Source organism: Microtus oregoni, unplaced genomic scaffold, assembly GCF_018167655.1.
Source record: "Microtus oregoni isolate MIOR12 unplaced genomic scaffold, Mior012 000004F_ref0000308, whole genome shotgun sequence".
NCBI lineage: Eukaryota > Metazoa > Chordata > Mammalia > Rodentia > Cricetidae > Microtus > Microtus oregoni.
The window spans coordinates 25,364,848-25,377,241 of NW_024543063.1; the positions used below are offsets into that span (position 1 = coordinate 25,364,848).

Sequence of the window (12,394 nt, forward strand, 5' to 3'; positions counted from 1 at the left end):
GGACTGCAATGTGCTCCAGTTCTCAAGAGAATAAAAATGGCCCTCAAGAAACCACCAGAGGTAAAGATGATGGGAGGGGTGGCAACAGAGACCTAAGCCAGGCTCTGAGATCTCTAAGAAGCTTGGGTGTGTACTGCATTTACTGAGACTGAACCAGATGCCCCCAGCACAGGCTTATATTCTGATTCACATCTCTTCCCAGACCCATAGACTTACATGAACTCAACCAAGTGTGAAGATACTTAGGACCAAGGGGTAACAGTAACAGGTCCTTCTTCCTAAAACCTCTAAAGGCATCTGAGCTGATGGCGGTGGGGGTGGGGGGTGGAAGAGGGCTATGACTTAGGTGAAAGGGCTTCAGAATTTCTTCCTGTACATTCAAAGCCCTACCACAGACCCTATATTCTAAATAAGACAATCAGGTTCAAACAGCAGATAAGGATTTCTGACTTGTGTAAGTTGTAACCTTTTCTTTTACTACATCATCTTTAGAGAGAAGAAAAGCACTGCTTAGTTATCAATTAGTTACAATGTGGTGGTGAGAGTCACCTCAAACCTAATGACTGGTTTAGTTATTAACTAGAATTAATAGCTTGCTCCCCATTCTTCCCACAAAGGCAATGGCATTAGAGACATAGGCCACATAAAAAAGATTTGTAACTGTAGGCAACACACCTGCCTTCTCCTTAGTCAGAGCTGTATGAGCAAGGATATGGCAATCCTAACATCTCTGGTGGGTGGTCAATAAGAAGCAGCTGTCCTAGAGGACCACATTGGTGAGGCATGAACAATAGAATACAATGGACTCCCCAGGCTCCCTCTGCTCCTCTTTAGCTACCATTTGTGACAGTTCTAGAATTTAGCATGACTGTGGAGCTGGAGATTGGTAAGTCTAGCTCCATATGACAGATTTGGCATTTAAACTAGTGATAGGCATATTATATATAGGAATATAGTAAAGACTCTATTCCCTCAAAGTGCAAGTCACCATTTCACTTCCCCTACATTGGCTTCACCCTAACCCTGCAGCCTATCTCCCAGTAGAGCCCACCTTTCCACTTCTCCCACTGTTAGAATCATCCCCCAAACCTCCAGTCATCCTGGCCCCAGCAAAATTTGCAAATTCTCTTGTCAACTTGAGCAATCCCCAATTTACAGGGGTGCTGTCACACCAAATCAGTTTATGAAACAGTCAATGGTTTAGAACTCAAAAGTATTCTCCGAAAAGAACAGCAGCTGGTTAAGGTAACACATGTTATGCCCAAGATATCCAGAATATCCACAACAAATATAGTTTTAATGATTGATCAATTCAATGACAAAGATGAGGATAAGAGGGTACTGGACTTGAGAGAAACAAAAAAAAAAATTCAGAAAGGGAATGGGATGTTCCTTTTTGGTAAATGAGGGTAAGGTTAGATGAAGTGGGGGGGGGGGGGGCTCATAGCTGGCTGTTTTGTCTACTCTCTGCTTCTTCTTTCCCTTCTAAGTGTTTTGTGATGCAGAGCTGCTGTTTGGATTCATCAGGTTAGTTACTACCTTTAGGTTTTGAGTACTTCATCTCCTTGACCATGGGAGCTAGTTACAGTCCTCAGTACCTGGATTGAGGCAGTGATTGTCACATACAACTGTAAACAGTGCCTGCAACTCAGAAAACTTGGCCCATGAAAACAGAACATTTTATAGGTAGCAATTTTAGTACTTCATGTACTAATATGGTTTTTTTTATTAGATGTTATAATGTAACAAACAAACAGAGATAAAATGTCCCAGATTTTCAGTCAGGCTGTTGAACCCAGGCCCTAATATAAAAGTTCTTTGAGATCCCTGGCAGGGATGGCTGCTGTCATTATGCTGATGGGCACAGGACAGTAGAGGGAAAATCAGCTCTTTGCCTCTGTACATGAGAAAAGTGAATCCCCTCTCTCTCCCCACCTCTCTCTCTCTCTCTCTCTCTCTCTCTCTCTCTCTCTCACACACACACACACACACACACACACACACACTCACAAATGTGACCCAAAGACTCCCCCTTCTTCCTTTCAAGTCCATTTTAAGAAAAGGATCTGAGGCCAAATGTAGAAAGATGCTCCCTCAATCCTCCAGCAGCGGACGGGATCATGGCTAGACCACCCTACTCTCAGCACAGCCTGTCTCCATGCGGGACTTGGAGGAGGAAGGTCTCGTTTCATTTAAAAGTCAAAATACTATTGGCTCTATGCCAGGATGGCTTCAGTCAAAACTGAAAGGGAAAATTTGTACATACTTAAACATGATAAAAAGAACATATTTTAAGACATCAAGATTTAAAATAAGGTAAAATGCTAGTTTCTTTATATAAATAGAAATATGCACAAATATTCTGAATACCCACATCTTAGCTGTCACAACCGCTTTCTAAAAAAAATATGATTCTCATGTAATGACTCTCCCAGGACCTATAAACAGCTTTTGGTAAGATAATGAAGTGTGCACACCCTGGGGACTGGAGTGACAGCTCATAGATTAAAAGCACTGCCAGCTTTTCCAGAGGAGCCCAGCATCCACGTGGCAATTACAATACTCTATAACTCTAGGTATATGGGGTCTGTCTGGCCTCTAAAGGCACTGTATTCACACGGTGCACAAACATACACACAGGCAAAATACCCGTACAAATGAAACAAAAGTAACTTTAAAAACAAAAAATCTTGCCAGGTATAGTGGTCCACGCTTTTAATCCCAGAACTTGGGAGGCAGAAGAAGGAAGATCTCTGTGATTTCGGGGCCAGCCTAGTCTACATAGGAAGTTCCAGGAGAGGCAAGACTAGAGAGACCCTGTCTCAAAACAACAACAACACAAAAACAAATGAACCTCCAGCCCCAAAACGAATAAACCAAAAAGAAGTCTGCATACCCACCATTTGATGGTGTACTTGAGGTTTGGCTGACTGACTGTGCTGTCATCTAGGAAGATGGTGGAACAGGAGCTGTACTTCCTTGATGTCTGGCCTGGAGGATGCTAGAAAACAAGATGACAAGAGTAACACAAGACTGAGAATTCTGCCAAGCGTCTGCCAGCTAGTTTTTGCCAACCTGACAGGGCTGAAGTCATGTGGAGGGAGGTAATTTCAGTTGAGGAAGTGCCTCCACTAGATTGCTCTGTGGCAAAGTCTGTAGGGCATTTTCTTGATTAGTGATCTATATAGGAGGGCCCAACAAACTGTGGACGGTGCTACCCCAGGGCTAGTAGTCCTGTGTGCTTTAAGAAAGCAAGGTGAGTAAGCCATGAGGAATAAGTCTGTAAGCAGTGTTCCTCTATGGCCTCTGGTTCCTGTCCTCAATTCACTAGGAGATGGACTATGAGTGGAATATTTAAGCTGAAACAAACCCTTCCCTCTCCAAGCTGCTTTTGGTCATAGTATTTTATCACAGCGACAGAAACCCTAGCTGAGACACAATATTGCCCCTTTCTCTGAGATCAGACCACGAAGGAAACATGTCTTAGCACGAGATCTACCACAACTAACAGGGCAGAAGTACTAGGCAACAATGGGAGGTGTCTTGCTCTTCCATGCTAATTCACCACCACTCCTAGTCACCATCTTTTTTATGGGATCGCAGGAAACCTGCAGTATGCAGTAGACATTTGGTGAATATACACAGGGAAGGTGGCATCTTAGTTTTATATAATAAGATCAAGTTGAGAATCCACTGTTCCCATTTCTCTAGATGCAAAGTTAACTTTAGAGACACAAATAATTCAGGCCAGATCAATAAAAAAAACCTCTTGGCTAAACCAGCATAATTCCCAACTCCAGTCTAAATATCCTTCTATTGACAGATAAGTGTAACTCTCGCTGATCTTCAAAGAAACCTCTTTTTGCCATAAAAGTGGACCATCACAGAAATTCACACCTGGTCAAGATGCAGAGAACTACTAAAGGTGGGGTGCTCATCCATAGTTGATATGTCTGCAATACAATCCTTAGACTTAAGGCTCAGGAAGTATCATGGAAGATATTCTAGGCAGAAAAACTATAAAACCCAGAGGCCCAGAATATCAGCTGAGAAACAGTGTTTGCTATACATGACACATAAATGCACCCATGAAATCTTAACAATATGGCCACCTAAACAAGACCTGCACAATGATATAACTAGCTGATATTCCAAGGTAGATGGGGATAAATCTCACAAGGTTCTACCTCTAGATGAAGAGCTAAAGGCAATTAATGCTCAGTGAGGGAGAGTCAATCTTTTCTAGGGCTAAGTTCCATGACAGGTTATCCTATTCCAAGTGGTCAGCCCTAACACATATACATATGAGCAACACTAAGTAGACTCAGCAGACTGTATTTATATATAAGTGTATGTTTCTCTCTATCATACACTCTCTGTGTGTATATGTCTGTGAGAGAAAGAAGGGAGAGAGAAAAGAGAAATAATTAAGAAGACAATGTCATGAAGTTCAGAGGGAATAGTTGGAGGGGAAGAGTGTGAGGTGAGAATAATGAAAATACGTAACCATAGACACCATCCTCACACATGGGAATAAAATACATGTTTAAAAGTAAGACAACAGAGGGACACAGAAGCTCTAACCCAAGTCTGAGTCTGCCCCAGGTAACTAACCACCTGTCTGTTGGTTACTTTGCCTTCCTCTTCCTAGCTGTATTAACTTGTTTATAGAGCAGCAAGAATAGCAGACAGAGCCTCATATGGTCACTATGACAAGTATTTGATAAGTTCGTGTTAGGGGAGGGATGGTATGGAGAAGGCTCTGCTTCTATACACAGTACTATGTTTTTAAAAATGCCAAGAATGCCTTCGATGTCGGAAGTTTACAACTTCCTACAATGCAAAAGAAAACGCCTATGATAGTGCTTTACTTGAAAAGAGGCTTCATGGCACAGACAGCTGAGAACTCCCAGTCAGCGACAGAGGAGACACTTTCTAGCTAATGATACTTCTGCTTAGAAGAGAAGCCAGGTGAAAACCTGATGGAGGAAGGTCATTGGCTAATAAAGGAACTGCCTTGGCCCATTTTATTGGTTGGAAGATAGGTGGGAGGAGTAGGCAGAACAGGACGCTGGGAGGAAGAGGAAGTGAGCTCAGTCTCGACGGCTCTCCTCTCGGGAGCAGACGCCTGAGAGAGATGCCATGCCCCGCTCCCGGGATGAAGCTCTGACCCAGGATGGACTAGGCTAGAATCTCCCCGGTAAGCGCACCTTGGGGTGCTACACACAGATGATTAGAAATGGGCTAAATTAATATGTGAGAATTAGCCTAGAAGAGAATGGGCCAAGCAGTGTTCAAATGAATACAGTTTGTGTGTTGTTATTTCGGGCATAAGCTAGCCGGGGTGCTGGGAACGCAGCCCCGCCGCCCTAATTACTACAAAAACCTATCAGGAAAAAGCCCAGAATGGATTATTTCCAATGCAGTAAGAGCACTTTTCTTTCAAATAATGTGTATTTTACAAAGTAAATTATGAGTATGTTAAACAAGGTCACTGCAGAACAAATACTGAAACAAGTCAATCTTTCTACAGAGTGCACATAGTACAAAATAATTTACTGTTTACACCAAGGTCCACTAATACATAAAACCTGTTGGACTGCATGCTGAAAAGGCTAAATACAGTTATTAACTTCAGTTTTAGATACTGAGATTATCAGTTTAGTAATCCCAACACTGATGATTGTTAAGTCCAAGAAACACGCATGCCTACACAAGCATGTGTGTGTGCGCGCACACACACACACATACACACGTGTATGGGGTGAGTCTCACTGTACCTTCCACAGTGACCCCAAGCCTTCACCCTATGTATCTCACCACTGTCACACTTACCAGATCAGAGGGAGGGCATCAGGAAGAACCTGCTTACCTTGAAGGTCACCTGTCTAACACTGCACATGTGTACCTTGAAGGCATTTTCCTTCCCTGTTTGGTTTGCCCCTTAGAACTGTTCCTCGGGTTGGCTTCTTGATACTATACCCTTCGGGACCGTGTCCTCACCTAAAAAACACTAACCACGCTTTGACATCACCTGCATTCACTCAGCTGTACTCGTCTAGTGCCCAGACTCAGGGTTTCTTGAGTCACCAGATGAGAAGTTGCTCAATTTCTTTGGCTGGCATTGTTCACAGCCCTCCCACCAAGCACAGAAGTCTGCCTCCCCATGATAAATGCAGGATCGTGTGTGAGCCAACTGTATGAGGGTAACAAACTGGCACATCGGATCTCATAGACAAGCCTGTGCCATCCAGAAAGGAAGGGCAGCACATTCAGTATGGGAAGACCCCCAAGGAGTCATAGTTACTAAATTGAGATGCTCAAGTTCCTAAAGAGGAGTGGCAGCTAGACCAGGGGCCAGTGATGATTAACAATCTCTCTCCATAGTGCAACCATGTAAAAACTCTCATAAGCTGTTTGCAAGAGACACCTTAGCTCACCCTACAGTAGTAATAAGAGCGGAGGGGCTGCGTCCCCAGCACCCTGGCTGCCTGGCTAGCTTATGCCCGAAATAACAACACACAAACTGTATTCATTTAATCACTGCTTGGCCCATTTCTATCTAGCCTCTTCTAGGCTAATTCTCACATATTAATTTAGCCCATTTCTAATCATCTGTGTAGCGCACTTAGGGGAGATTCTAGCCTATGTCCATCCTGGGTCGGAGCTTCATCGTGTGTGTCTGCCTGGGAGCTGGGAGCATGGCGTCTCTCTGAGGCGTCTGCTCCCAAGAGGAGAGCTGTGGAGTCTGAGCTCACTTCCTCTTCCTCCTAGCATTCTGTTCTGTTTACTCCACCTACCTATGTTCTAACCAATAAAATGGGCCAAGGCAGTTCCTTTATTAGCCAATGACCTTCCTCCATCACCCTACTATCCTGGAGTATCTTGTCCTAGCTTAGGCCATACATGGCCATCTTGGGCCCAGGCTTGCCTTTAAGGATGTGTGGTCATCTACGTTCAGGATACAGTTAAGTTACTATCAACAGAATCCTTGTTTTAGGATCCTATTTTTGGTGAGAATGAAAGTCTTGCACCTCGGGGCTTGATAGGACCAAAGAAAATAAGTATTAAAAGTGAGATAATATCCAAAGACAAAGACAAGGACTGGCATGATGTGGGGAAGAGGCATCCCAATGGTACTGGACACAATATACTCAGGAGGATTCTCAAGTATCCACTGGGGTATTCTGCTACTTGAGTTCTCTACAGCCATAAGAAAAGGAAGCTTGTATCTAAAATAGCATTTTTCTACAACTGGCTGCAGTTTTCTAATGAAACAGATCACATGTGTTTTAGGTTATGATTTTCAGAGCATGGTAGGATCAGAGACACACTCAGTTTTAAATGCTGGAGGGCAATACAATATGGACGTTTATTTAGGTATAGTCCTTATACTGTTGGACTCTTCAGAAAGACTCAAAATTAGGTGTTAACTGCCAACTCTAGGTCAACCTGAAGAACAAAATAATTAAGCACAAGAATGAACTCTGTGTTAGTGAAAAACAAACTTATGAATCCATGCTGAAGATAGATGAACAAATAGTTAAGCAAATGAACAGACAGATGGACACATTTAGGAAGAAAGGGTTTTCCTTATCTTAATAGGATTACTATTGCTGTGAAGAAACACCACAACCAAAGGAACTTGGGAAGGAAAGGGTTTATTTGGCTTTTACTTCCATATCACTGTTCATCATCAAAGGAAGTCAGGACAGCAACTCACACAGGGCAGGAATCTGGAGGTAGGAGATGATGCAGCGGTCATGGAGGAGTGCAGCTTACAGGCTTGCTCAGTCTCCTTTCTTCTAGAACCCAGGACCACCAACCCAGGGATGGGACCACCCACAATGGGCTGGTCCTTCTCTCATCAATCACTAATTAAGAAAATACTTTACAGTTGGATTTTGTGGAGGTATTTTGCCAAATGAAGTATCTTCCTTTCAAATGACTCTAGCCTATGTCAAGTTGACATAAAGCTAGCCCACACAGCTGGAGAGATAAGACTGGAAAATTAACTTTGTAGCCAAAATACAGACAAAAATGCAGGACCAAAGCCTTTCAATAATGAAGGGCACTATGGTTATGGTCTTATATACTTTCTTCCCTATCAGTTTCTACCTGAAAATCCCTCCTCAAGCAAACTGAGCAACTAAGAGCCAAACTGAGGCAGGAACATAAACATGAGCTGTCACCATGCAGCTGGTGAAACACTACATAGAGCCCTACTGGTCTGCATGAAGAACAACTGACATCCTGTGTCCTTGAGTCAGACTACCCCACTTCCCCACCCTAGTCCTGAGCAATGAGAAAAGCAGAGGACCCAAGAATTTGTGTCCAATGTTCAGGAATTATATTCCAACTCCACATAAAAGGCTAGAACTTCAGTTACAGGACTCTCTCATTGAGGACAGCCATGGCTCTCTGCACTTTCTAGTGTCTTTAATTTTCCTTCTTCAGTGTTTTTAAGTTTTAATTATAGATGTGTACTCTAAGATTTTTTTTAAACTGTGAAAAGATTTATTATTATTTTAAAAAATAATGTCTTTAGACTGTAGGAAGGTTCTTTTTTTAATGGTGATTTTACCACTCTGCTAAGAATTTCCTAGTAGTCTTTAAGGTATCTGGTATATGGACGTCTGTTATTTGCAAATAAGGGCACTCCCACTTTGCTTATTTCTATTCTTTCTTTTCTTTCTCTTGTCTTAGTGTTGTAACTAAGAACTGAAGGACTATACTGAGAAAACAAAAACTAGAAACAGTGGACAAATAGAAACCCTTTATCTTGTTCCTGAGTTTAGTGGATATACTTTATTTTTCCCCGCTTAACATAATGTTAGGCATGGATTTGTGTATAAGATTGTTTTTTAAAATTATGTCTAGATGTTTCTTTACTCCTTGTCCCTTGGGCCTTTTATCATGAAGGATGTTAGATTTTGTAAAACAACCAAACAAGCTTTCTGAATATACTGAGATGACTGTGTGTTGTCTCTTGAGTTCATCTATGTGATGTACTGATTTATTGATTTGTGTATGTTTGAAACATCTCTGAATATCTGGAATGACACCAACATGATCACGGTGTATAATTCAAGAGTTCTTGAATTCAGTTTACAAATGTTTTAATTGAGTATTTTTGTACATAGATATCCATCAAGGAAACTGTATAATAATTCTCTTTATTTTGTTGTAACATTATCTTTTTGTTGTAATATTGGGTTTGTAAAGAGAGCTTGGCAGCATTCCTTCCTTTTTTATTTTCTAATCTTTCTCTCAATTTGAAACTACTTCTAAATAATTGGCATTCCTTCATCTTAGTGGATTCTAAAATCTTTATATAATTGAAATTTCACTGAATCTTCTTTAGCATACTCCAAGAATACTGCATTGATGTCATCACATTAGCTGTCTGATATATTTCTCTCCCAATAAGAACAAATCTCTTAGAAGCAAAGTTCAGAGTTTTAAAAACATATTACAGGCTGCCCCACTTCCCCCTTTACTTCAGTAACTTAAGATATAGAACTGCTGTGCAATAGTCTTTGTACACTATAAATGTCTTCTTCTCACTTCCCCAAACTTCACTAAATATCTTAGAATAATTAATTCACATTACATATGCTGTTGCTAGGAGGCAGGAGGATGTCATAGAAAAATGAGGCGAACACAAATGGTATGAATTTTCCTTGGATGTTGGAAGATTCCCAACTACAATTATCTACAACATTGTAATTTATCATTGAAGATTTTTCACATTTTATTTAAAAATATATTGAAGTAGTTGACTTTCAAGGAAAGCAAAACCAAAACTACAGCAAATTTATAAAAAAAGACATTTTAAATAAAGACCTTTAGAAAAGGTTTTAAATTTTTCATAACTTATTACGTTTTCTTTAATTGATCATTCTAATCACATCTAAAATAAAAATGTTGATTAGAATATTAATCTTTCTACATCACGTGGTTTCATTGCTTTTGGGACTGTCAGACTACTCTAGTCCCACTGTAGTAAATCTTTAGAAGTAGTGACATTTTAATCCTTTAACCCTCTCTTGGTCCTTGTCCAACCTGTGGTTCCATTCTCACAGGAGGCATTCCAGGTAGGAGCCAGAAGAACCTTCCCATCTGGAGGAGGTCACATTTCCTGCTATGGGGGTTAACAGAGATTGTCAACTTGACAGGATCTAAGATCTCCTAGGAGACAAGCCTCTGGGCATGTCTGAGTTTTTCAAGACTGAGTAACTGAAGTGGGAAGATAACACTTTCAACAAGGGTTGCACTATTTCAAGGGGTGTAGATACAGGCTATAGAAGGAAGAAAAAGTGAGCTGAGCACCAACTCCCATTTCTCTCTGTTTCCTGACTGCAAATATAATGTAATGAGCTCCCTTAAGTTCCTGCTCCCATGACATTCCCATCACCATAGGCTGAACCCTCACACTGTCAAACAAGATCATCCTTTTCCCCTTATGTTGTGTTTGTCAAGTATTTGATCACAGCAATGAGAACAGTAACCAAGGCACCTACAGTTGCTACTAGTTAGCTAGAAGCAGAGGGAACCTTGCCAAGTCCTCTTCACTGGCTCATCTACAGCACCGTTTCTAGAATAACAGCATCTTCTTTGTAGAATGCCTGAGCAATGTACACCACACAGGTTCTTCAGAAACCCAAGGGAGAAATCAAACAATGTGGAAGATCACATGTTCCATCCAGGTCATCTGTTACAAAGAAACCCAGCACATGACTTTCTTTATTTGGGTCAAGGATATGTGAGAGATCAACCTCTGTCTGACTTCACTGTACTACTGCTGGACAAATCACATAGAAAAGCATGAGTTGGGGCGTACAACCTAGCACCCAGATCCACATAGCTTGGCCCATGGCTACTGATTCAGTAGGGGAGACACATGCCTGGAGTGCACAGGACACATACAAGTTAGGTCACAGTGGAGAGCATATAAAAACAATTATGGAGATTGGAGATGTGAGATCACACCTGTCCAATTAGCCATCATCAGGAGTAGCCTGGACAATCAAACCTCTTCTTTCCTCACAGGCCCTCGGGTTTGGGTGCAATTTCAGCTCTTCCCTTATGTACTCTCTAGCACCTAAGTGTTAAAAGTGGGGAAAGCAAACAAGTTCACTGAGAGGTAAATACTGGAAAAGAGCTTCAATCACTCACCCTTCTGTATTTAGGAATACACCACTTCCTAACACACAAAAAGCACAGCCGTTTGCATTACCGCTTCTCATGTTATATACTCTGATCCCATAGATGTTTTACAATTCTATGCTGCAAATCTAGACAGCCAAGGAAGTGCTACCCGGTAAGACTTAAGTGAAGTCTACTGCTTGCGTTCTCTATTTCCCTGAGGACCTCTAATTTTATTGTCTCCTCTTCTAGATTTCCTTTGTTTTGGGTATGTTGAAGCTTGTTGAGAAGGAGGTTGATATAAAGTTCCAAGAGTGAAATTATAGTGTGTTAAGAGTGTGGGGGAATGAATTAGTCTTAGTTTTCCCTACAAGGGATACAAAATTATGAAATTCAATCTTTGAAGGAAAGGTCCTGCAGTTCTCCTAAAGCATGGTTTAAATTAATGAATTAAAATAAAAACTGTGGTGCCTCAGCTTTGTTTTATGGCAGTTTCATGTTGCTGTCTGTGGTGTAATTCATATTGTTAATACCATTCCTCAAGTTTAAAACTGTCTTATAATTATCTTATATACTTCAACCATAAATAAACTATTGTGGCTATTAAAAGAAAAATTAAAATAACAACAACAACAAAACCAATCTAGAGGACCAGGGAAGTGCTCTAGAAATCCAACAGAGGGCTGAAGATGTGGCTCATGTGTCCTCACATAACACAAGAAAAATAAAACAAACAAACAAACAAACCTGGCAGGATCTTGATGGGGGATTCCCCCCTGTATGCTATGAATAAAGAGGCTGCTTTGGTCTATGGCAGGGCAGACTAGAGCTAGGCAGGGGGTGGGGGTGGGATGGAGAGGTGTTGGAGGAGGGGGAAACTAAACAATACGGGGAGAAAGAAGGCGGGACTTAGGGAGACACCATGTAGCTGCCAAAGGAGGCAGATGCCATGTAACAGCACAGGAAGCAAGAGGTAACAAATCATGAGTCTGATGGTAAAATATAAAATAATAAAAAATGGATTAGTTTAAGGCATAAAAGCTAGCTAGAAATACGCCTGAATCGTTGGCCAAAGAGTGTGGTAATTAATATAGTTTCTGTGTGTTTATTCGGATCTGGGCAGCCAGGAAATCAATGCACAGCCTCCAATTACATGAACCTATGGACCCTCTGACCTCTAGGAAATGATATGTATGCACTAGATGTGATTGCTGCGGAGGAATCACCAGTTCCTTATGGGCTCAGC

At 41.4% G+C, this 12,394-nt stretch overlaps 1 protein-coding gene across 1 annotated transcript in view; it reads right to left on the reverse strand.

Annotated features, from left to right (window-relative positions):
- The window catches only part of Ccny (cyclin Y), a 92,817-nt gene that overhangs the window by 27,984 nt on the left and 52,439 nt on the right, over nt 1-12,394 (reverse strand). Inside the window, exon 4 of the mRNA XM_041649822.1 lies at nt 2,901-3,001. Coding sequence (XP_041505756.1) covers nt 2,901-3,001 — 101 coding nt within the window. The remainder of the gene's footprint in view (nt 1-2,900; nt 3,002-12,394) is intronic.